The sequence below is a fragment of the Crocodylus siamensis genome, chromosome 12 (genome assembly GCF_052110815.1).
Source record: "Crocodylus siamensis isolate JL-2025a chromosome 12, ASM5211081v1, whole genome shotgun sequence".
NCBI lineage: Eukaryota > Metazoa > Chordata > Crocodylia > Crocodylidae > Crocodylus > Crocodylus siamensis.
The window spans coordinates 8593109-8618715 of NC_143406.1; the positions used below are offsets into that span (position 1 = coordinate 8593109).

Here is a 25607-nt window from a genome sequence, read left to right on the forward strand (position 1 = left end):
CACCAGATGAGGGGCCTGGCATCCAATTCCCGGTCGCAGCTGGGCTCAGGGGCCTCCCACAGTCCCACTCGGATGAGCTCTCGCTGCCGGTAAGTGGAGCTGACAGGCCTTTTTGCTAGCGCCACGTGATGGATGGGAGCGAGCTGGTTTTTCTGCCCCCGCCGCTGCTGGCTCCCACCTCTCCCTGCCTGTGCAGAGACAGGCTTCGCAGGTGCCCATCAATATTCTCCCGGGCGGCGGGCGGCAGCGCCATCCATCTTCCACCCAGCCTGCCCCGCAGGGGGAGCGCTCTGCATGGCTGCCGGGGCAAGCTCCATCAGCCGCGCTCCCCGGCGAGCCTAATGAATGGGGGCTGCAGGCAGCGCGCGCTCAGCTGGGGGAGAGCGCGGACGGCTGCTGCCGGGAGCACCGGCAGCCAGCTTATTAATGACTCTGTCTTCAGCCCAGCGAAGAGGAGAAGCCGGCTGGCAGGGGTGGGAACTGGGCCGTAGGAGCTGCAGCAGGGCTGCGAGGAGTGCAGCACGGCCCGGTGCCCGGATGGGGGCATGAGGAGCGTGGGTACCCGGCAGCTCCTGGGGCAGGATAAAGGCCTTTCGCCTCCCTTCAGCACTGCTTGGAGTGCAGAGCATCTCGTGCCAGCCCCGGAGGCGGAGAAACCCTCCCCGCAGCCTGCGGTGAACAAAGGGTGAAGCACTTGGAGCCTGCGGCCATGGAGATGGGAGCGTAACGTAGCCCGTGGGGCCGCAGGATCCCTTCGAGCCTGGGCCCCTCTGCTGAGCCTTGCCAAGGGGCTGAGCACAGCTGTGGGGCTTTGGCTCCCCAGTGCCCTCAGCTTCGCAGGGGGCATCCAACCTAAGCTGTGCCCCAAGCAAACGCTTGTGCCTCTGCAGCACTTGGGTTGCACTGATGCAGTTGCCATGGGGCCAGCCCACCCTAGTTCATACTGTCGGTTGCCCTCCCCTCCCCTGAAGCCGAGCGGGGACCCCCACTCTGGCATCCGGGAGCTGCATCTTGCTCTGCTCAGCACCTTGCTAGTGCCTCTGCTGCCGTGTAACCACCAAATCGGAGCCAGACACGGGAGCATCTCGAGCAGGTCCAAGGAGGTGATCCTCCCCCTCTATGCGGCACTGGTCAGGCCGCAGCTGGAGTACCGCGTCCAGTTCTGGCGCCGCACTTCAGGAGGGATGTGGACAGCATGGAGAGGGTCCAGAGGAGGCCACTCGCATGATCAGGGGACAGCAGGGCAGGACCTACGAGGAGAGGCTACAGGACCTGAACCTATTCAGCTTCCACAAGAGAAGGCTGAGGGGGGATCTGGTGGCCTGTTACAAACTAGTCAGGGGGGATCAGCAGACATTGGGGGAGTCCCTGTTTCCCCGAGCACCGTCAGGAGTGACCGTTGTTTCTAATCACCTCCCTGGACCTGCTCGAGATGCGTCTGTGGATGCAGAACAAGGTGTGGTTGGCCTTCCTGACTGCCTCCCCACACTGCCGGCCCATGTTCATCTTGGCATCAATGATGACTCCAAAATCCTTTTCTGCCTCTGCACTGCCGAGAAGGGAGTTCCCCAGCCGGTAGGGATGGTGCTGGCTCTTCCTCCCCAGGTGCATCATCTTGTACTTGTCAGTGTTGAATCCCATCCTATTCTCATCCACCCACCCCTGTAACCTGTCTAGGTCTGATTGCAGCCTATTCCTCCCGTCTAGCATGCCCACATCCCTCCACATTTTAGTGTCATTAGTAAATTTGAACAGGGTGCTTTTTACCCCCTCGTCCAAGTCGCTGATGAAGATGTTGAACAGTGCGGGCCCAAGGACTGAGCCCTGGGGGACCCCACTGCCCACATCCCTCCAGGTCGAAAATGACCCGTCCACCACCGCTCTCTGGGTGCGGCCCTCCAGCCAGTTGGCGACACATCTGATTGTGTGGGTGTCGACACCACAGCCCCCCAGTTTCTTAATGAGAACGGGGTGAGAGACAGTGTTGAAGACCTTCCAAAACTCCAGAAAGCCTACATCCACTATGTGCATCTAAGGATTTGGTGCCCTGGTTGTAAAAGGCCTCCAGGTTGGTCTGACAGGACCTGCCTCTAATGAACCCATGTTGGTTGCCCCTAAGCATAATCTCCCCCGCTGGCCCCTCGTGGACATGCGCCAGGATAACTTTCTCAAAAAGCTTCCCCAGGATCAAGGTAAGACTATAGTTTCCCAGGTCCTCCTTCTTCCCCTTTTTGAAGCTGGGAACCACGCTGGCACCACACCAGAGCACCACGAGTGCTCGTAAAGCAGCTTGGCAGACATGCCCAGGCCATGGCGAAGCTCATACTCTGTTCTAAGCATTGTGTAAGGGACAGGCTGCCTGGCCAGTGGCCAGGGGAAGGTGCTAGCTGCGCTGTCCCTGTCTCTGGGCTGTGGCCATGAGGGGTGTGCAGGGCCCTGGCTGCCATTGCAGGGATTTTGTGTCATTTATTTATTTTTTTAATGAATTGCAGGGAAGACGAAAGCCAGGAAAGCATCGAAAGAAAAGGAAAGCCCGGACAGAGACTCAGACCTGAGCAGTGCAGGGGAGGATGAGGACCTGGAGGAGGAGGATGATGATGATGAAGGAGAGTATGAAGTGGAGGAGGAAGAGGAAGGCAGCGATTCCAATGGTAAGGAGCAGAAAGAGGTGGCAGAGTCCTGGCTGCCCCTCGGGAGGTTTGTAGTGGGTCTTTAAGCACCAGGCCCCCCCCACTTCAACCTGGCTTCACCAGAAAGGCAGGCATCTCTCTCCCCTTGCCAGGCCTGGAGGTTTTCACCCTTCTGAAGCTGGGTGCTGCAGCAAAAGATGACCTGAGCAAAAGATTATGGTTTATGAGGCACTGGTGCTAACAAGCTGCCAGGGGGCTTTCATCTTTGCTCAGGGGCCTCCTGCCAGGAGGGACTGGCTTGGCCTGCCTCACTGGGCCCTGGCTACAAGGCTTTCCAGGCTCTCTACGTGTGCACCCAGATACTGAGTGTCTCTGGGGCTCAGCACCACAAAGTGTTTTTCCTTTTTGGGCTGCTGGTTCTGCCCTTTGTGAGCAGCGAGGAGGAGGTGCTCCCAGCAGCAGCGAAACAGTTAATGATCTCTGCAACTGCAGCCCCGTTGCCTTCCTACCATCTATGCTCCCAGCGATGGCCTGCCCCCTCAGCTAACAGCTGCTGCCCGAGAAGGGGATTCACGCAGGCTGCGCACGGCTGCTCTGGATGGCACTGGCACTGCTTGGTGCCTGCAGAGAGGAAGCACAGCTGGTCTCCGATGCTGCCTGAGCACCTCCAGCCATGTGCCCAAGCTGGGTCACCCTGGGCCAGCAGGACTCCACCTCGCTGGGTCACCCTAGTCCATGGCAGGTGGTGGACCCAGTGGGAGCATGTCCCTGGAAGCCGTTTTGGCTGTGCTCGGCCAGTGCTAGCAATGCCATGCTTGCAAGGGGCTTGGGGATGGAAAGGGAGTGCTGGGCTTTGCAGAGAAGCCTGTTCCTCTGCCTCCCCTTAACTATATCCCCTGGGGGCTGAGCATCAGCGGGAAGCAGCTGCGGTCTGTCCTGGAGGGGCAGGTTTCCTGTGCTGCAGGGGGGAATAGGGGACAGAGTGAAAGCGTTCCCTGACACCTGGCTACTTTAGCATGCCAGATGGCAGAGGCTTGGCATCGATGCCCTCATGGCGATGCCTAGAATAGATGCGCTTGCAACGCACAAGTTAACACGGCTGCCAAGGCCTGGAGCACTTTGCTTTCTGTCCTTCCAGCCCTTTCCCTCCAGGCCCAAGGGGGAGCCTCCCTCACTGCCTGTTACAGCGAGAGCTTCCCTGTACCTGTAGTAACCTGCCCGTCCCCAGGGGCCAAGGGAGCGTGGGCTAAAGCTGGTGGAGCCTCATGGAGCCTGACTGCACAGCTGGGGTGCACCTGGTCTGGCTGCTCCCATCCCACAGGGCTTCGCAACCATCGATCAGCAAAGGCAGGGCTCAGCCTTGAGCTCAGCATGAGAGCAGGTTATCACGCGCTGCACTGGGCCCCAGCCCAAAGCACGTGGCACAGCCTGGTCCTGCGGCAGGCGGTGGGCTCCTGGCAGCGTGTCACTACAGGCTCCAGTCCCATAGCAGCATCTCTGCCAGCCTCCCTGGAAACAGCCGAGCAGTGCTCCCTGCCTGGCTGCAGGCTGTTCCTGCCTTAGGGAGTCACAGGAAGGAGGAGCATGGCGCCCCGCACCCCCCGGGGCACTGCATTGAACTCCTCCCCCTGCCCTGCACCAGAGCAGGTGCTGCCCTGGGCACCCGGCAGTGTGCCCCCTCCCCCCCAACCCCTGCTGTGTGAGAGCTGCAGCAGCACTGATAAATTAATTAGCGCCCATGATTAATTAGTGATGAGCTGCCTCCGCTTGCCTCGCTCCCAGCCAATAAAGCAGGATTTACACCTCTCTGCTCTTTCCTTCCGCAGGGGAGTCTGAGGGGAGCTTGTGGCTTGGGGTACAGACCAGCCAGCCGAGGCGCGGCACCCATGGGCTGACCAGGGCTGACCTGGAGCAGCTGGCCCGTGGTGAGGAGGATGTCGTGGAGGATCTTGATGTCTCTGATGAGGACTGAAGGCCTCAGGACCTCATGGACAATGGCACATGGCTGCAGAGGGCAGTCGCTGGCTGGTGCCACGGCACAGCCCTCTCCCACCCACTTCCCAGGAAGCGGTAAGAGCCCCATGGGGTGGGCAGCCGCCTGCCGCAGGGTGCAGGGAGGGCTCCCTCACCAAGGCAGTGAAGACGCCACTTGGACTCTTCAGCCCTTTTCCCACCAGAGTTTTATGGTTTTTGAGAACGTAATAAATTTTGTGGTCAGGTCCGGGCCAGTAAAACAGCTCCGCAGAGGTAATAAAAACACCCTCATTAAAATCCAACTTCGGAGCCAGCCAAGGCTCACTGCAGCTCCACCAGAGCGGTGAGGAACCGAACAGCAGGGCAGAGGGAGTGTCAGCCCTACTGGAGCTCCAGTCTGCGGGGCCACCCACCCCTGGGCAATGTCCAGGGGCTACCCACTGGCTCCCCAGTCCCTGGCCAAAGTGCCTCAGCTCTGCCAAGTCCTCGAGGGCTAATTGCAGTGTCAATACTGGAGTTTCCCGCTGCCACCCAAAGCACACCAGCCCCGCGAACCACTGCAAATGGTTGAGGGTGTTGCCTCTCACTGATGTGCGGAGTGCGAGTTCTGGGGTAGGTCCCCCCAGGAACGATGCAGGCAGGCGGCTCGGCCCTGAGAAATCTCACCCACCTCCTGGTGCAGCTCCGCTCTGTCTTAAGCGGCGAACACCACCCCCCGCCAGAGCCGGCAGGAGAGCTCCTCGTATGCGTTCAGTCATGGTTGGTTATGTTTGTGATGAAAAGGCTCTTCGTGCCACCGGCCCTACAGAGCCAAAGCCCCAAGCACACGAGCTGGGGTCTCTCCCAGCTCCAGTGGCTCCAGCTGCCTTGTCCACCCTGCTCAAAGGGTGGACAGCGTGCGCTGCTTCCAGTTCGCTCAGTCTTTCTCCTTGTTGCTTCCCATGGGCTGAGCCCACAGCACAAGGACACTGTTGCAGAACTAGGTCACCTGAGGTTTTGGCCTTTGGTGCCTTTGCTGCTGTGAGAGCAAAGCTTACAGTCTTTCTTTTGGAATTACTCACGTAAGGAACTCAGCCAGCAGTGAGACAGATCCCCTGCACCCCTCATCTCTGAATTATCAGCACATGATAGCTGGTCACTGCTGGGCCACTTGCCCTTATTTGCCTTCCCCTCGGATGGTGACGTGAGGCAGAGCGTGCTGTCTCCTTACGCTCGGGAGCAGAGCAGGCTCAATATGGGAATCATTGAGATAGATGGGGAAAGCGGAGCCTTGGCAGGGCATTAATCAAATGCCTTTCTAGAGCAAGGCTGCAGCCTCACACCACTTGCTGCCCTGCTCCTCGGGGCTGGCAGTGATTGCTCTCTGCTTGGAGGGGAGGCGGGAGACATACTAGGTACCTGTCTCTCCCCTTCACTCTGCCCTGATGCTGCTCACGTCTTGTCTTCTCTGGTGACCAGAGCAGCAGGTCCCAGTTACCTGCATCCTGTGCTACAGTCCCAGCTAGTCAAGAGCAGGGCTTAGCACCATGAGGGCAGTACAGCTTCCCCTTGGGCTGTGCGTCCCCAAAGCCAAGCGGGAGCCAGAGTGTATCACGTTTTCCATCCAGTGCAAGGACAGCAGCCATCGCCCTCACTCCAAGCTCCCTGCTCCTCGGTTTGTGCAGAGCTTCTCAGCGCCTGCTCCAGGCCATCATTATTGCTCTGCTGAGTCACAGTGCAGCAGCACTGAGGGCATTTCCAGCTAAACCTTAGCTTCTTGCTGGTGTTTTGGGAAAGGGGCTCACACCTTTTTTCCCCCCCACCCTCTTAATTTCATTGGTAATGGATTAAGTGACCTATGGAATCCAGATTTGTGGTCAGACAACAGGCAAGAGCTTTCTCCTCCTTACCTCACTGCATTTTGCCAGGGCTAGGAGCTGCCTTCAAAGGCAACAGTAGAGTTGAATAATGCCCCTTCCCACCATGGGGCTTGTAGGTGCTGGGGGTGGCAGAGGAAGGGCTGTTCTCTGCAGCCCAAAGATGGCTGTTGTCCCCAAGACTTGCGCTGGGGATGGTGCAGTCCTGACAACACACAGGGCCATGACAGAGAGATGTGCCATCCAGCAGCCATGGGGAGCAGCGTTTGCAAAGCTGGGGTGTGACTCCTGCAGCCACGTGGCCAAGTTTTGTTATGTTCCACGTTCTCACCGCATCCTGTGACACCAGAGTCTGTGCTGCTGTATGCCGGCAGTGCCCTGGACTGCAGGCATGGTGCGGGGGGAGCAAGTCGTTTGCAGTAGCTGTGTTGTGATAGCAGAGGGAGTTTGGCTCCCAGGGTACCCCCGAGTTGTGCATGCGGGAAAAGGGGAGCAGGGCAGTCTGTCCATCCTGCGATCTGCTGCATTAAGTGGCATGAAGGAAAGTGGGGGGACAGACTCTAAACTTTTTTTCCTCTACTTTTTAAAAAGCTTGAAAGGGGAATTTCACTTTGAAGCAAAAGAAAACTGGTTTCATTTCGGTTTAGCTTCCCCTCTAGAGAGGGAGCAGAACCAAATTCTTCATACTAAGAGAAAGTGGCAGTTGTACTATAACCCCTCTTGTCTGTGGCTGTCAAGTTTTACCTTCAAGACAGTTCTGACTTGCTCTGCAAATGCTTCCTGCTCCACCCCTGCCTGTGCAGCCCCAGTTTGAGCCTCCCAGCCTCCCTGCAAGCCTTTCAACCCATTTCTCAGTGTTGCTCTTTCTGGTCATACACCTGGATTGGGTTCTTCCTCCCAGCCGTCTTGCAGTACAGGAGGGACCCAGGTCAAATGCAAAAGAAACATGTTCCCAACATGCAGGGCTTGCAATCCGCAACCTGAGCATGAGGGAGACATCTGCACATACCTGAGCACTGGCAGATGTTGGCCCGGGAGAAGCATGTACCCTGGGTAAATTAAGTGGTTTTTTTATTTAAATCGATCGCTGGAAAGCCGTTATCGTGACGTGATGGATAATGACAATTCTTTTTACAATATAAAGAAGCTAATGTACCACCAAGCTATTTGTTAAGGAAAAAAAAACCCCCAAACGGTAGCACGTGCAACGTTTAAACAAAAAGGAAAGAGAGAGAGAGAGAGAGAGAGCAAGACGTACCACATGTGATTGTTGCTCACAACTGTACACGTCACAGAAGGGCACCTCCGGGAATCACCGTCTCGTTCACAGTAGTAAAAACCCTTCCCACGTCCAGCCTGAGTTCCCTGCCCCCGCGGGCACGCGCAGGACCCGGCCTCCTGGTGCTTAGCAGCCCAGAATGTGCAACTACGCCCGCCTCTGTAACAAGGCTTGTAGAAAAAGAGCACCCCCTTCCCCCAGACAAACAGGCAATGAGACACGCATCTGCTGTACACGTCCCAGCAGTGCTGGGAGATGCGCAGGAGAACCCCCGCCCTGCTGGGCACATGCGCTCCTATTGCAGTTTTTTTTCTTTTTAAAACAAAATGTGTTTTATACATATATATATACACACACATATATATATATATATATATATACACACACACACACACACACACACACACATACATATATATATTGTGTGTGTGTGTGTGTGTGTGTGTGTGTGTGTGTGTACACACGTCCTGAAGGGGCTGGGGATGGGAGGGAAGCCACCAGAGTCTCTTGTCTCTGTGTGGTGGTGGCAGGGGCACGGTGCCATGGGGGGTGCAGGGGGGGTGAGAGCCGCCTGTGCCGTACCATCACACTGAAGTAAACATGGACCAGAACTTGCCTTGGTTTGCCTTTTTTTCTTGTCTCTTTTTTTTTTTTTTTTTTTTGTCTGTCTTTGGTATTGGTTCAAAAGTTGCTAGAGATGCATAGACACCTGAATGAGGAACTGAGGACAGGCTCCAGGGAGGGAGCTGCCTGCCTTTGAGGGGCGGGGGGGGTGGGGACGGGGGTTGGCGGCTCCCAGCGCAGAGCAGACTCCCTCGATGAGCAGCGCCCCACCCTGATCAGAGCCATGCCCAGGAGTCCTCCAAAGCCGCCTGCCCTTGAAGGCAAAGAAGCATCCAATTCCCTGCCTGCCATGGAGCACGGGAGTGAGCGGTTTCCGTCCCTCTCCAAACCCTTGTGTTTTCCCCGTGAGCTGCTTTCGGTAAATCTTTGGATTATTTTCCTTCCTTTTGCACTTCTTTGAGCTTTTTCTTCTTCTTTTTTTTTTTTTTTTTTAAACAAAATGAATGCACCACAAAAAATAATGGTTATTATCATCCCTCTTTCCTGGGCCCTCCGCTGCACACCACTGAGGCCGGGGGGTGGGGTGGGGGGGGCTCCTTGTCTCTCGCACTCGGTACCTTGAGTTCGTCCAACTGTGTCTCAGCTCTGGAGGGAGTCAAGAGCCACCATGCAGTTAAGATGGAGGTTTTGTGGTGTCGTTGATGCCAGCCATTAAGGGAGGGTTTCCATTCTCCTGCTTTGGTGAGATGCGGCTGGCAGGGAGCAGGCCAGTGCTGAATGGGGAGGCCACGCTTCCAGTAGAGGACGGGCGGAGGTCCGTGGGAGGCAGGTCCCGGTCTGGAGGCCGTAAGCCTGGGGGTTGCAGTGGGAACGCCATGGGGAAGCTTGCCATGTACAGAACCCTGCCAACTCTCTTGGCGACCTACGGACAGAACAAAAGCAGGATAAAGAGGGTACTATGCTGTACATGTTAGCTGGAGGCCACGTTCCCACTTAGAGCTGCAGGCTGCTTAGAGATGGGTAAAGGTATGGGAGGACCTGCAGTGTGTGGCACCCCATGCGATGAAGACAGACCCAAAGCTGGTCCTGCCCCACTCTCCACACAGCATGCATCAAATTAGGGCACCCCACAGAGAGAGACAGCAGAGCAGGAGCACCTCTCCCAGTCATACCTTACCCTGCCCAAGGTGGAGGGGGAGTATTGGGACTTGGCTTCCCACTCTCTCCCTCCACCCCAACTTGGATGGGCATGGCTCCCGTCCCTGCCCCAATACATGACATCAGCCACTGACGGCTCCTGGCCTGCACCGGAGCCCTGTGCAGAGTGCCCTCTTCCCCAAGGAAGGCTGCAGGCAGAGGTGCAGGCATACTGCCACTGTACATCTTGCTCTCAACCCTGGAGGAAGCTGCCTCAAGATTTTACCCATCAGAGGAGCTGCCTCTGCTTTCCATGGCTCACTCAGAAGCCAGCCCCTTCACTGGCATAGCATGTGCCCCCTTCCTCCAGCCAGGAGCTTTACACTGTCCCTTCCTGAGCCGCTGCACCAGGTCTGAATGGAGCCAGAGCTCAGGGGATGCAGCAAAAACACAGGGGAGGGGGCTGGGAGCTGACAGCGGGAGCCCTCAGCAGTAGGACGTGCCGTCTCCTTCCAGCTGGCTTTGGGCAGGTGGCACGGTCGTAAGAGCATGGCAGGGCATGTGCGTGCTCAGGCCTCCGCGGGGGATGGACGTGCTCTATGCCCCATCAACCAGACTAGCGCTGAAGCAGAAGCCAAGTGAGCTGGGACTTCCTGGGAAAGGCAGGGAACTCGCACCATCTGGCCTGCCTGTCCTTGAGCGCGGCGTAGTGGAGCACTTGCTTTTTTTTTTTTTTAGTTTTTTGGGGGAGGTGGGAACAGAAAGAGACAGGGAAGATTGGGGCACACAGCAGTGTGGATGGAGGGACGCGGGGGGGCAGAAGGGGCAGGAGCAGCTCCTTCTGCAATATTATCCATCCTTTTTCTACATAGCAAATGTGTCAGAAGCCGGTTCCTGGGACCTCTCCTCTGGCTGCTCAGCCATCTAGTTTGGAAACAGGAGATGCTAGGGACTGCCCTGCACTGGGCGCCCGAGTGGATGCAGTGCCGGGGGCCAAGAGGAGAGCGGCAGGGTGGCCGCTGTCAACTGTACAGGAAGCTGTGAGCCTGCATCATTTCCCCCACGCACTCCCCTTCACCCCCTCCAAAAGAGCAACAGCAACCTCTGCAATGGTTCTCACCTCCCAACCAGGGCCAAAGGCCTCATGACTTTCCAGCACCTCCACAGCTGGTTTGCATTTGAGCTCAAATAAAAACACAGGCTTGTGTCTAATCCAAACAGCCAGGGTATTATTCTGTTAGCAAACTGGGGGCCCTGGCTGCCTTCCTTATTAAAAACCCTTTAACGCTATTGATTAAACGGAGGCAGGACAACGTCTTTTTTTTCAGCCCCTATCTCGTACCTTGGCCTCCCCCCACCTACGCTCTAATCCGCGTGTGTCTGCGAGCTATTTGGCGCTCTCTGTTTTTAAGAAACATAAGAGTTTTATTTCCTCCCGAATTGATCCACAGGGAACAATTGCCCACAGAACCTTTTTATTAGACCCCTCGTAAACAGTGAGGGCTGCAGGGAAAGTAATAAAGTTGCCCTTATTGTTTTAACATAATATAACAAATGTATAGCTTGTGGGTGAGGGAAGTGGAGCCAGGCCAATAGGTACGCATGTACAATGTGTGTGTGTGTCTGTGTGTGTGTTGCTAGATCATAACTGATGACACACTAGTACACCCACATGTACAATCTGTGTATACATTGTATCTGCACACACATGTGCCAGTATGTGGGTTTTTTTATGGACAATTTTTGCACGTACACACACATATAGGTGCAAAAATTATGTGTGCAGTTGCAAAAATTGTGTGTGTGTAAAGTACATATAAAATTACACATATGGCAATGGGTGCACTTGTCTTTATAAGGCATCCAGGTCCCATCTTCATAATACCCACCCACATGCATTGCATTTTACTTCTCCTGAAGCCTGTTAGAACTGTTTCTTTCCCTCTTAAAGTTCCCATCTCTGGCAGCGGTAGGTGATTTGGGAAGCCCCATTTTGCTTCCCTTCAACCAAGTAAGTCCTGCACATTTCTCTCTTCATTACTATATGTTTCTTCTCTTTTTTTTTTTTAACTAGACAGTTTACCTAGTTGTTGAACAATTAAGACCTATTGACCAAAATGGTGATGAGCGGCTCTTAATTCCAGGGAAGAGCTAGCAGCGATTGTAAATCTGGCTTCTTTTTCACCACTGTCATTTGCATTCAGTGTGAAGGCAAGTGAGGGGCTGCCAGAGGCAGGGGAACTGGGAGGAGAAAGGAGAGAGGCGTGCTGAGCTGCTTTACAATACTGTGGCAGGGGGAGATGGCTTTGCTACACCAGCTTTCTGCATTCCCTTGGTCAGCCATGCAACAGCATCGGTGCCTGCAGGCCTCGGGGTGGGGGAGGAATGCGTGGGTCAGTCTGGGTGGTGCCTTCCCCGTGATGTATTCAGCCCGTACCCTCTGCTTCTGACCTCTCCCTGGATTGCGTGCGCCCAGAGCACAGCAGCCGCCGCTGGTTAAGAGGCTGCCTTACCTGTGACCTGATCTTCAGTGCTGGGCCCAGTTTGAGCCCCATGTTGTTCAGTAAGTGCTCTTCGGTCAGGAGAGGCAGCGTCTCACCATCGATGGCCTGTTCTCGGAATACCTGCAGGAAACCACAAAACCATGCTCACGGATGCTGCCGTGGTGTGGTGGTTGGGCAGAAGGGGACTTCCCACGTGCAGACGCCGCCTATTGCTGCCCTACTCAAGTCTTTCCAGGGTGCTCCCAGAGGAGCAATGGGCTGCCTGATACACTGCAGCTGCATCAGGGGAAACATTTACATATGCAGGCCCCCGTGCACATGCAAACCATGCAGCAGAGCAGTCTGTGCATGGCCTGGGTTGGCAGGGACATGTACCATAACAGCATTGATTTTCCATGATCCCATCTATTGACCTCGTGAGGCAGAATGCATCGCTCCCCGACGGGCATACCTAGGAGCTCTGCACTGTCGCTGCTGCCTGCACACCGGTATCAGAGAAAACCTGCTAGCAAGCACATCCCCCATGGCCCCAGCCCAGACTCTCTGCAGTGCCCTTATTGCCTTCATTTCCCTCTGCAGTTAGCACCCCAGGTGTCCAGAAACCCCTCTATTAAGGGCTGATTGTTTAAACCCAAACCAGACACTGAACAGAGCTAAAATCCCAGACAGACAGACAGGGCAGGCTGAGCGGTGTGTGCGCTGGACTGACTCGGCCCTGCTGTGATGGCATTTGTCCTCTGCCCTGCTTTTAGGTCGGAGTTAACAGGCATTTTAAATGAAATGAAATTACAATAGCGGTAGCCCCTGGTGTTGCCCTGGGTGGAGTTCTCCGCACTGAGTGTGCTCTACACCAAAGCAGGGCAGCGGTAACGATGCAAAAATTAATCAGATCCACATGCCAGCCAATGGCCAACTAACAGTGTGATGTGGCTTCTGCACACACTGGCCACCCCGCGTCAGAGCCGCTGAAGGGCCGTTGTCACGTACAGAACTGGAACGTGCACAGGAGTGACATGTACACGTGCTCAGTCTGACACCGGCCCAATCCGGAGCCCGCAGAGGACTAGACCTTCTCCCAAGAGAAAAGACCTGGCCCGTGTTTGTCTCCTGCTGTGTGACGGGACCACACCACAGCTTCCCTCTGGCCGTGCTGCGTGGGGAAGTGTTACCAGGGCACAGAGGCTGTGTTCCCAGCCCAACCACCCCCTCCATCCTCCCCAGCTCTGCTGTTTCCCATGGGTGAGGCGGGGGTACAACTCTGCCTGCCAGGGCTTATGTCCTTAATGCTGGATTGATGCTTGCGCTTCACTCGGGGTGCGTACAAGATCCCTGCGCAGTCATTGCTGTCCCTTGTGCCCAGGCAGACGACCCCGTCAGCCAGGGGACCTGCCTTCCAGCAGCCATGGGGTCTTTCCCACCCAAGTGAGCTCTGCCTTCAGCTCCACAGCAGTTCTCCTGGTGCAGGGAGAGCCACTGGCATCTCGGGTGACCTGGCTGGGGGGGGGGCTAAGCCAGACTTGCCAGCTGACACCTGCCCCCATGCCACTTACTCCCTTGTGCTGGCTCAGCACAGCACAGCAGGGCTTGCCAGGTGTTTGCATGGCTGTTTCCCCCACCCCCCCACACACCTTGCACCCCAGACCTGTCCCCTGGAAAGCAGCTGCAACTGCTGGAGCCGAGCAGCTGAACCGTTGCAAGCTTGCTTTTTATAGCAGGACTCCCCTAGTGCAGCCGCTCCTGGCAGCAGCACGTGTTTCTGCTCTCTGACCTCATGAAACTTAATAGACCCATCTCTTTCCTTCCTCCGAAGCCAACGTGGCCTGGATCCAAGCAGCTCCCCGCGCTCTGCGACCCTCCCACAAAGCATGTTAGGAGCCCCCAGGGCCCACGCAGGGGCCGCTGCTCGCCGTGGGGACAAAGCCGCACGTTGTCGGAGGCTGGAGCAGGGCAGCTGCCTGTCTGCCAGGGCGTTCCCCGCGCCGGGCTGAGGCGTGTTGCTTTGTGCGCAGCGCTCTGCCAAGCTCCCGCTGGCTTTCCTGGCGGGGGCTCTCCGCAGCCTGATGCCAGACCTCCCTGGCAGCTGTGGTTTTGGAGGCGAGCGCGCACAGACGGCGCTGCAGCTCCGAGCTGCAGCAGGGCTCCAGAGCCTCCACGCAGCGAAGCCTGCTGAGCACAGAACAAGGCAGCACAGGAAAGCCTTCTCCTCTGAGCCCACTTGAGCTGGTGCCCTCCAGCCTGCCAGGCAGGTCCTGTGACACGAGGACACTTTGTTTGCAGAGCTCCTAAGCACATCCCGCATCTCCCATCAGCTACTGATTTCCCATCTGCTGTGGGGGCACTGGGTGGGATGGGGGCAGAGATGGAAAGGGACAATACTTGTGCAAGGTGTCTGTGTTCAGGGTTTTGCTACCCTCGGTGCCACTGAGCTCCTGACCAGATGTCTGCTCTGAGGTGCAAGTCTAGACCAGCGACAGTGCTGCCAATGGCGGTAGGACAGACAGGGCTGGGGGGGACAGAGCAACAGGTGCCTAGCTCTGGCTACCTATCATCTTCCCTGAGCTCTTCAAACCACCCCTCTCCTGTCCCCCCAGAGATGATGCTCACCCCACATCACCCGCTACTCCTCTAGCCCTGTTCCCATACCAAACCGGCCCTCCTTGGGCCCCCTCTTACACACCCATTCCCCCTGACTCCCCCTTGTCCTCTCACCCCCTCGCACACTGGCTGTCACTCACCAATATCCTATCTCCGTCAGGCACACTCACTCCGGCATCCTCCCTCTCTCGCACGCACGCACACACAGCTGTTCATGCTGAGGAAGCACCAGCCTTACAGGTGGTTTTAATGAAGCGTGTCATGATGGGATTAGCACCACAGTTAGGGGGCAAGGAAGGACAGGCTTTGCATTGAAAGCACATCAGCCAGCCGCCCCAGGGAGCTGGTGGGGAGGTGGTGGCTCCGGGCCACCATAATGAGCAACAAAGCCCAGCTCCCAGCCTCCCCGGGCCCCTCGGGGACCATCGTTAAGGAGATTTTGCTCTGTGAAAAACGTGCCGCTTTCATCAGGCCCCCGCTATTGCAATCAGCACGGACTGAAAGGAGCCGCCTGCTCCAGGCCAGAAATGTGAACCCAGGAGCAACAATCAGGCTAGGCCTTGGCTTGCCCCCGCTGACTGGGGTGGCCTGTGGTTCAGGAAGGGTCACTTGCTGGGGCAGTTTCATGCTTCAAGCGGCGAGGGTTGGCCTGACCAGTGAAAGGGTTGGCCTGACCAGGTTGCTTTTGCAGGGGGACATGATGCTGACCGGAGCTGGGGAGGAGGCAGCGGGAAGTCAGTGGTTTGGAGCTGGGTTTCCCCAGACCTGCCATATCCAGCTTGCAGGGCTGAGCGCTCTCTGGCTGCTGCACTGATTTCCCTTGTTCCCAGTTGTTCTGCTCCCTTTGCACCCCCTTGCTCCCTGTGTGTGGGGAGCAGGCCCCTGAGAAGGTGGACTCTGGAGCAGCCTCCTCTCCCCTCGTGCCAAAACACTGGCCTCTCTTTGCAAGCCTGTCCCAGACAGCTCTGGAATCCACGTTCGCCGTTGGTGCGCACGTTCAATGGGGCATTTATCACGGCCCTGGGCAGCCGGCGGAGCCGGAGACAGAGCTGGGTTTTGTGTCCCACTTCGCGGCCTCACACTGAGCTGCTTTATGAGCCCCGCAGCAGTGATGGATGCGTCGCTCCTGCCGCAAAGGGATTTAGGGAAAGGGGGGGAGCGCACGGTGGAGATCGATGGAGTGCGGCGAGCTCCCTCCCCTGCCCCTGCGCCTCCTCCCTGCCCCTCCGGCTTGGGAGCCCTCCCTAGAGTCAAGCCAGCTCTGGGGAGCTGAACCCATCGCACGTGTTTTGTCTGTGACCTGGCTGGAGCCTCGCTCTTGGCAGACGGCAGGGAGCATGCCCCGCTGCCATGACCTTTTGCCTGGCATCGCCCTCTGTGTCGGGGAGATGCAGGGCAGGGTCGTTAATATGCCACCGTCTTCCAGGCCAACCCGCTGCTGCGTCCTGGCCACAGCCCCAGGGCTCCCAGCTTGGATAAAAAGCCCTTCTCAGCGGCGCCGGAGAACTGTGCACAGGCCCTCATTACAGCAGGCCACAGGCTTGGCTCCCTCGGGCAACCCTGCACAAAGCCAGCATTGTGTCCCCCTCGGCCGCAGGACACGACAGGCTTTCTCACTCACTCACACTCGCACACGCACACACACGTACGCGGCAGGCCAAGAGGCATGTCAGTGCACAGCCAGACAGGAGAGCTCCCCCCCACATTGCTCTCCCCACCCCCATCCCTCCGTGCCCGAGGATGTCTATAGGCAGCACATGGGAAAGCCCCGTCTGGGAGGAAAACCAGCAGCTGCAGCGCCTGCAAGGCCCTGAAACACTACTTCTGTCAAGTGGGGGTTGATGGCAGGGGGCACCGAATAAGTGCCCCCCAGCTCTCCTGGCCGTGTGCGTCCCCAGCGGCATGGGCCTTACCTGAGTGTACTCAGCACAGCCAGACAAGCTGCCCACAAAGCTGCAAACATCCTCCACCGTCCATTTGCTGATGTCTTCCAGCGCAGGGCTCTCCTCGCCGTCCAAAAACAGACCTCCCATGGTGCCTGGAAGGTTTCGGGCAGCAGGGAGGGAGGGGTGGGGGAGGAGAAGGAAACATAAATCATTAAAAAACCCCACACGGACAACCACCAGCCTGCGAGCGGCACAGCCGTCTCTGGCCGCACATCCATCTTTAATGACCTGTCAATTATGGCGCTGGGCAGGGTCAGTGCGCAGGCCTCTGTCTCCTGGAGGTCCCTCACTCAGGAGGAGAGGGGGTTTTGGGGTGGGGGGTTTTTTTGGTTTTCTTTTTTGAGGGGGAGGGAAAAAAAAATCCCAGCTAATGTGTTTCATGTGTTTAATGTTCTTCAGCTGCAGCAAACACAGGAAAGGGGAAGGTTTGGGAGAGAGGGGGAAATGTGGTGGGGGGGAGGAAATATCTCCCCTGAAGGAGCGTTTCTCCACACACGCCACAAAACAGAAAAACTCTGGCTGCCCTGCAAGTTTCTCTCCCCCGGCCCTTCTCCCCGCGACGTGCTATGCCTGCTAAGGAGCCTGGCAGCCCCCCCCGCCACCCGCGGCTTGGCTGGAGCATGGGGAGAAGTCCTGCTCCTGCCGAACAGTCGCTCGGTTTTTAAAGCTGTCTTGGCCACAAAGGCCCCCTCTTGACCTGTCTGCCCAGCATGGGCATACACCCCCCCCCACACTGCTGCCCCAGTCCTCTGTGGGATCAGGCATTGCTGAAGGAGATTACTCCCCCCGCAAAAAGAGCCATGGTGGCACTGGGAGAAGGTGGCTCGTGCTGCTGCGCTGAGCTGACAAGATGCTGCACCAGTTCGGGCTCCCGGCTCTGCTGGTTCCCGTCCTGCAAAGGGACAGCGGTGGCTTCCCTGTCCCCCCGCTGCAATTGCACGCTGGGGGAGGTGAGAATAGCTAGGAAGAAGGCTAGCCAGGCCAGCCCCACTCTGTGATTAACAGAGGCCTCCTGCAGTGTACCTGGGTGGGTGTTATCCCCCAGGACAGCAAATGCTGCTTTGCCCAGGCCTTGCTAACTTGCAGACTTCGCCAGCGCTTCACACCAATGCGGCCGTAGCCTCGAGAGGCTTCCAAGGGACTGGGCCTTTATGGGCCTCATCAGACCATCCGTGGCTGCAATGGGTAGGGTAAAAATTTATAAGGGACATAAACTCTTGTGCTTCAGGGCATGAACCAACCATTAACTGGAAGTAGCATCCCTCAGAGGCACATTGCTGCTTAATTATCTGTTATGAAGGCTCTGAAACGGCCGCTGCTGGCTGCTGCCGGAGAGGACGCGAGGCTACGCTGACCCCCGCGGCAGCCCCTACCCTCCTCAGCCTGTCGGGCTGGACAGCAGGCAGCGCGATACCCTTGGCATGTAAGAGGGGAAGACTACGCACACGTGGCCCAGGAGGTCAGCACCGGCCAAGCTTTGGCAGTGACAGCAGCCTCATCCCCGCAGGCGGGCGAGGGTAGCCAGAAGGGCGCAGGCCACCAGGATAAACTGCTGGCTGGTGATGTGGACAGCCCAGCACTATAGGAAGGGGGAAGGACGTGCACAGGAAGCGAGCATACCAACAGGGTACTCTTGCAGCAGCAACCGTCTGAACTAGGAGGCAGGTGCTGCGACATCCTTCCTGCTATACTTCCTTTCTGACTTCCCAACTGCCACCCCCAGCCCCTGCCCCCTGTTCCTGCAACGCTAACCTGCCTTCCTGGGGGGCAGCCGTCTCGGCTGCAGCCTCAGCCAGCTGGCGGGGAGCTCAGGACGTGCTCCTGCCCCTCCAGAAGGTCAGGCTCAAGTCCTGGCAGTCCCAGTAGATGCTCCAGAGAAGGCAGGTGTCGAACCCCCCCGCCAAGCTCTTCCCACCCTTTCCTGAGGCTTCGGCACTCCCCCCACTCCCCCACCCAGCTTGCAAGCACCTGAGCTTCCCTGCAGTTTTATTCCCCTTAATACGACTGCAGAGGAGTAGCTTCCCACTAGGGCTGGGGGGTCAGAAGAAGGCTGGGACATCAGGAGATGCCTTTGCCCGTCCCTCCCAGCTTGCAGACAGGCACAGACAGACAGTCTCGCCCCTTTGCTTACATGATGGCTTTCGTTCCCTGCCCACGAAACCAAACTCCCAGCTGTTTACACTGCAGCGGGCGAAACGCTGGGGTGGCTGATTTCCCCGCCGCACCCCTCCTCCCCGGTCTGTTTAGAAGCACGGCTGCGGCTTGGTAAATAGAGGAAGTGAAACCGAACTCAATTATTCCAGGCACAGTCGGCGCGCGGGTGAGACGCCTCCATCTGCAGCCAGAGCAAGCGTCTCTGAGGGGATCGGCCCTGTAACAGCCAACGGCTTTAAAATTAGGTACTTCCTTATTCCGAAAGCGAGCCAAAGCCTGCAGCCGTGCAGCGCTGGGGCGCGGAGCTCGGCTCCGTGGAGGTGCAGGCAGTGGCAGAGGACAGCCGGCCCCAACCTCTGGCACTGCCTGCATCTGCATCAAGCAGCTGGTTGGTACCAGCCTGGCACCCACACCTGCCAGGATGTGGGGTGGGGAGAGTGCAGGTAAGAGGGTGCTCAAGGGGCCAGGTGAATGCATGGGGAACCCCTCCGCCTCTCCCGCCTGCTGCAGGGATGCATGTGCTTCTGGGGAACAGTTGGAAGTCAATGCACTTTGCCTGTAGGCAGCACATAGGGAAGCCCCGTCGGGGAGGAAAACCAGCCTATTTTTCCTTCATCTATTCCCTGCCTATTTTTTTTTTCCGCTCCTCCGTAAAGCAGGGCGAAAGATGCACACAGCCACCCACACAGTAAGCCTGTTGTCTCCAAGCATCTGGGCAAGACAGGCCTTGCTCTATGGGAACTAGAAATATTTTCCACATATCCACACACATAGAAAAATATAATATCGCCAAAATATCTGTCTCCAGGAGTTTGCCGTCCCTCGCCACCCACACCAGGGAAACATGGACACCGACGGATTGAAACATTACAGGAAGAAAAAGTCAGTCCCAGCATGCCAGGTTCAGACACCTTCCCAAGATCTAGATCAGTGGTTTTCAACCTTTTTTGTACCAGGACCCATATGCAAACAGCAGTAGCCAGTCTGAACCCAGTGCCCCTCACTCCCAGGCCCCAGCCCTGCAGTGTGTGCAGCAGGGGGGCACCCAAGCAGCCCCTCGCAGGCTGGAGCTCTGCCAGCCTGCAACAGAAAAGCCACAGTTTCCCCCATTTTTCTCCTTTAAAGGAGAATGCATTTTTAAAGTTTGTTGATTTATTTTTAAAGTTTGTTCAGGAGCCTTTCATATATTCTTGAGACCCACTTTGGGACGTGACCCACGGGTTGAGAAATTCTGTTGCAGAGCATCGAAGCAGAGAGAGGCGGGGGGACAGACCACTGCCCCACTAAGTCCTTGGCAAACCCCATGGGAGTTGAATGAGGGCCGGACTGTCAGCGGCTCTGAGCAGCCCCGTAGAGTTGGCGGGCCAGTGTCTCTGAACTGCAGGACCTAGAAGCCATCTACTCTGCTCTCCCCCGGGCTAGATCAGCCAGGAACTAGGCTCTGCGAAAGACTGGCCGAGGAAAACTCTCATTATGTAGAAAGGCAGAAGAGATGATCATGTCTCCCAAGCATGCCACAGCCAGTCCCTGCTGTCCACCCTCCAGCCATTAGCCCTGGCTAATTATAAATGGCTACAGCACAATGAACAACTCCTACCCCACTACCAACACACACTCGCCCACTCGCCAGCCTGCTCCATCACGGTGCTTGGCTGTACAAGCCCACCGCCGCGGCGGTCAGGACGCTGGGGCGCAGAAGGGAAGCCCCCTCCCGGCTGGTGACCAGCACGTTGCTGGATCCTGCTGGACCACGAGGACAAAAAGCCAGCCAGGCTCCTCTTGTCACAGGCAATGATGAATGGAGGGGCAAGGCTCTGATAATGGATTGAGGAGCATTTCACCAGCTGGGGCCCAGCCTGGCAGGGAGTGAAAAATCACCATCCCAGGCCAGCAGCTGGCAGACAGTTGTCTGCGTAAAGCCATCACCACTGGCATCCGCTACTGGGATTCAACCAGCCTCTTCCCCCACCTCGTGCGAGGTACATTGCTGGGGCAGTGGAAGGACTAATTGCAATTGCTTTGGGCATGGTGGCATTACCGCACGTGGGCTGCGTTGGCGCTGGGATACAGAACAGACCCAGGACCTCCTCATCCCACGCGGCCTCCAGATGTCCAACCTTGCCTTGCTTTTCTGTCCAGACAGCCGAGCCGGCCAGAAGCGCCGATGGCTCAGAGCAGGCCCCGACGCCAGTAGGCAAATAGGGCTAATCAGCCTCGTGATCGCTCCCACCCACCACCCATCCTGCCCCACACAGCGCAGAGCAGAGGGCCGGGGCCCCGGTGCTGGAAGGCGCGTGCTAATTGCTCTCCAGCCCGCGATCGATAGCAGGATTTTAGCCTGCTGCACACTCCATCCTTCACCTTTTCCAGAGGACAGGGGTGGAGGGGGAGCGGGGGGGGGCAGCCGCGATGCTGCTGAAACCTTGAGGAGATGAGGTCATTGAGCAGCCTCCAGATTCCCATAAGGCAGCTCAGGGAATCGACCACGCTCTGGCAGCCTCGTCGATATTTTTGTTGTCGGGGATAGAAAACAGCTCTGCCTGCGAGGAAGGAGCGGGGCCCTCCCCTTTCTGGAAACCCGGCGGGGCTGGCCAAGGCACTGCGGTCAGTCAATCACAGTCAGTCAATCATTCGTAGCCAGCGTGGTCCTGTTTCCTCCCCCCCCCCACAACTCCACGTAGGTCTGGCACCGCGCTTGCCCGCCTGCAGCTGTTGTTAGCTCTGCGGGACAGTCCTGCCCTGGCCCACGCAAGCTGCAGAAGAGCAGAGACACGTGAGCTTCTCTCCGCCTGGCTGTGCTCAGGCACAAGCTCCCATGGGAGCCGCGGCAGGGTGTGTGCTACGAAGACTCGAGGCGGCCAAATCAACCCCGAGTTGCACTGAAGCGTACGGTTTCGCATGGATGCAAAGCAGCGTGGTCAGGATGCCAGGCTGGTGCTTGGGAGAGGTGAATTTTACCTCCTCGGCTCTCCCACAGGCCCACTGTGTGGGCTCAGGCAGGACTCTGCGCCGCAGTTTCCCCCCCGCCGCCCCGTCTCCTCTGCGAATGCCTACTGAGAGTGTTTACAGCACCTGGCACAGAAGGGCTCAGCCGGGCGCTCCGGGCACGGGGGTGATGCAGACTGCAGCACTGTTAAACGTAGAGCTGGCTCAGACTGAGCAAGATGCCTTGCAGTGAAATGCAGCTACGGGATTGGGGCTGGGAAATGAGGCCCCAGGGGATGACAGTGGCAACTAAACGTGGCTCTGATCACAGCTGGGGCCACAGGCACTACCATGTTATCAATCCAAGGCCATAATCATACAGGGCACACGAATGGCACTGAGTGTGTGACCGGGGTCGTAGGGGGAGGGTTCCTATCTGTGACCCAGGAGAGGGCAGCGGGAGAGGCCAGTTCACAGCGCTGGGTGCTCCTCTTGTTCAGCGGCTGGAGGGGAGGTGGGAGAAGCGTGGCTTCTTGCTTCCAGGCCGTAAGGTGGCTCTGGGCATGCAGTCACAGACTCCTTCACCCAAAGTAAAGACTTACAGACCGACTACCTCCCCAACCACAGGGCCTGGTGTCAACTACCTTCTCAGGTAAAGGGCTGCTGGGCACAGCACTCTTTGGTTTGGGGTTAAGCTAGCAGGGCTGCTGCACTGGCTCTGCTACCAGAATAGCCTCCTGGATGCCAGGGTGTGCCGGGATGCTGTCAGCTCTGAATGACACGCTGCCCGCTCGTGTTGGCTGTGCTCATCGGTGGTTTGTGCCTCTCCACGCGCTGTGCCAGCAAGGGAGTGCTGTTCAGACAGCAGGCAGCCCCTTCCCTACCTACTCCCTCAGGGAAGTGCCACTCACTGCCTCTTCCAACCTTGGTTTTTGCAAGGTTAGTCTGGAGAAGAGAAGATTGAGGGGGGATTTAATAGCAGCCTTCAACTACCTGCCAGAGAGGACAGAGCTGGACCGTTCTCGGTGGTGGCAGATGACAGGACAAGGAGCAATGGGCTCAAGTTGCAGCAAGGGAAGTGTAGGTTGGATATTAGGAAAAACCCTCACGAGGACGGTAGGAAAGCAATGGAACAGGCAGAGACAACCTGAGCAGGGTGCAGGGCCCAAGGCAAATCAGCCTGTACGAGGCCCTGCCCCCCGACACGAGGAAGCCGGTGGCAGATGCGGCAGGGGTGGGGGGGAGCAGCCAGATGTGAAGCGGTCGCCCCAATTCACCGCCTCCCCTCCCAGGGACAGCCCTAGGAACAGGTTACCCAGAGAGGTGGTGAAATATCCAACCTTGGAAGTTTTTAAGACCCAGCTAGACAAAGCCTTGGCTGGGATGACCTAGCTGGGGCTGGTCCTGCTTTGAGCAGGGGGTTGGACTAGATGCAACCTGCTGAGGTTCCTCCTGCTAGATCTTGGATCATACCTGGGGCTATTGGCACAGCTAGGTCATGAAGCCCAGGTCATGGAGCTCAGGCCAGGAGATATGGATTAATTCCTGACAGAGGACAGACAGCCACCTCCCCTACCTCTGCACAAGATGGATGACCTGGTATCGGTAACCCTCTTCACACACATGCTCCCCGGTTGGCCCTGACATGCTCTGCTGCTGGCCACTAGAGTCAATCAGCAGCCTCCACACATCTGAGCTCCCTGGTTGGAGCTGAAAAGTTCACACATATCAGATGTTTGGGGGGTAAGGGCTGCTATGGAAATACAAGGGCGGGTGACAGCATATGACTTTCGAGGTCAGGAGGCTTTAGCGGATGTGAAAGTCACAGTTCAAGGGACTTCCTGAAACTCAGACCCCTGCCAGTGGTCGACACGTGCTCTGGTAGGGTGACCTGCCAGCCAGAACTGGAGTGGGAAGGAGGTGGCTGCAGCTGTACTTCTCCATTCCCTTCTCATGAAGCCAAGGAGAACCAGAGGCTGGAGAGATGGGGAAGATCTTGGGGAAACCCTGGGCTGAAACCCTGCTCTGCCCCCAGTGCCTGCAAAGCATGCTCCGTCCATTCCCACAATGGGCTGTCCCCGATTCAGAGTGATGCCAGTCACACCGATGCCCTATCTGCTCCGTGTAAAACCCTTTTCCTTCCTCATCTCTATCCTGATGTATTTGGCTACTTCTTCCCAACTTCCCAAGCCAATCCCCACAGCAGTTCTCACCCCTCCATCAAATGTAAGCAGGAGGCTACCGGTTTGCAGCTCTCCCAAGGCCCAGCTGTCTTTCAGCCGAGCGATACATATTTAATTCTTCTAGCCTTTCCCTTCATAGGTCAATCCCTCCAAGCCCTTAATCATCTTTCTTGCCCTTCCCCAGAGCCCCTTACAATTTATCAATGTCTGTCTTGAACCAAGGCTGCTACACAAGATCCAATCAGCTCAGGGCAAACAACTCTCTCCCAGTCAGTGAGGACACTACGCCTCTGCCTACAGCACAGCATAGATTCCCTTTTTTCCTTCCTACCACCATATTGCACCTTTTGCCAAGATCTCTCCGGTCAACCCATAAGTTTGACCCATAAGTTTGTTTTAGCATCAGCTACTAACCACACAACTCCCACCCAATGCACGCATGTACCTAAAGGGCAGAAATTGCATGTGAAGTTACAGTCTGCTGCAGAGATCCTCAGCTTTCTAGGCCAGTGTGTATCATATTTGACTGCAGCTTCCTTATATCTCTGCAAGGAGAAAACCTGGTCCAGGACCATCTGTGGCTGTATGTAGCCATCTCACCATGGAAGACTTATGTACAGCACTGGAGGTTTTCCTCTCCAGATATTCAAATCTCTCTGGGATGGATGACCCATGAAGAAGGAGAATAGCAAAGAACAGAACAGCGCAGAAGTGATGCCCCGTTCCTAACACACAGCAGAAAAAACAATGCCCCTTACTCTGCTAAGCCCGTCGCTCCCCATTCAGGCCCTGGACAGTGCTTACAAGGCTCTCACCTACCTGCATGGAAATAGGGGCTCATGGTGTACGGGAATCCGAAGGGCAGCGGCTGGGGCGGTGGAATGGAGGCAGGTGGAAGGTATTTCACCTCATTTTTATTGATGCCGGGGCCGAGCAGGTGGCTGGGCGACTCCACGCTGGAGGAGCTGCCAGGGGCATTCTGGCCGGCGGCCACGTCACTGAGCTCCTTGGCCCCCTCGCAGACCTTGCCCGTCTCTTTGCATTCCTTGAGTTCGCTGGCCGAGCTGCTGCTCTCGGCTTTCAGGCTCTCTGGCTTTTCGTCGCTCACCTCAGCGTCACTCTCCGAGTCCTTCATCTCCTCGTCGTTACAGTCAGGGGCGCCATCCCGCACCCGGGGCTCGGCCAGCTCCTTGGCCTCACTTAGGCCCTGCGGCTCTGCCCGGTGATGGGCCGACTTGCGGCTGCCCCGGCGGGCATGCTCCTTGGGCGGGGTGGCACTGCTGGGCACACCGTGGTTGAGGGACAGCAGGGGCGTGTTGTTGTGCCGCAGCACCAGCATGGCATTGCGCCGCGACAGCTCCTCCCGCAGCGGGTGCCCCTCGGGGATGTCGTGCATGTTCCGCAGCGCCGGGTGGTCCGGGGGCAGGGCCGGGTGCAGGCTCAACGGGTCGCCCGCCAGCAGCCGCTGCCGGTGGAGGTTCTCCAGCTCCTTCTGTCGTATGATCTCCGCTGACATCTCCAGCCTGGGTTGGGGAGGGGAGAGCAGGGGGAATGAGACTGTAGCCTCAGTCAGAGACGGCTCTACTTCCTCCTCACAGCATGAGGGAGGAAGTCCCAATACCTTACAGCCCACTGCCAAGCCTGGATCCCAGCAGCAGGGGAGCTGGTAGTGGGCTGCAAAACCTTTTGTCCCAGCTGACAGACCCAGGTGCTGGGATCGCCACATATGGACAGTGCCCATACAAGAACCTGGCGGGGGCCGTGCTCCTTACCTGGCGAGGTTCTGCTTCCGCAGCATCTCCTGCTGCCGTGCAAACATCTCCGCTTGGGCCGGCTGCAGGAACCCGTAACCTGGGGAAA

The 25607-nt window shown here is 57.3% G+C and overlaps 2 protein-coding genes across 9 annotated transcripts in view; one reads left to right on the top strand and one right to left on the bottom strand.

Annotated features, from left to right (window-relative positions):
- Positions 1–4867, top strand: part of NOC2L (NOC2 like nucleolar associated transcriptional repressor) — a 64235-nt gene extending 59368 nt beyond the window's left edge. For all 3 annotated transcript variants that reach the window (XM_090023496.1, XM_090023497.1, XM_090023498.1), the window contains 2 exons: positions 2493–2651; positions 4457–4867. In XM_090023496.1, coding sequence (XP_089879622.1) covers positions 2493–2651; positions 4457–4602 — 305 coding nt within the window. In that variant the 3' untranslated portion in view covers positions 4603–4867. The remainder of the gene's footprint in view (positions 1–2492; positions 2652–4456) is intronic.
- Positions 4868–8765: 3898 nt separating this feature from the next.
- SAMD11 (sterile alpha motif domain containing 11) overlaps positions 8766–25607 on the bottom strand; it is a 152849-nt gene continuing 136007 nt past the window's right edge. For 5 of the 6 annotated variants that reach the window (XM_090023492.1, XM_090023491.1, XM_090023495.1 and 2 more), the window contains 5 exons: positions 25520–25598; positions 24567–25270; positions 16453–16577; positions 11954–12064; positions 8766–9225 (listed from right to left, as the gene is read on the bottom strand). In XM_090023492.1, the coding sequence (XP_089879618.1) occupies positions 8977–9225; positions 11954–12064; positions 16453–16577; positions 24567–25270; positions 25520–25598 (1268 nt within the window). In that variant the 3' untranslated portion in view covers positions 8766–8976. The remainder of the gene's footprint in view (positions 9226–11953; positions 12065–16452; positions 16578–24566; positions 25271–25519; positions 25599–25607) is intronic. The other variant, XM_090023494.1, reaches the window with a different exon arrangement.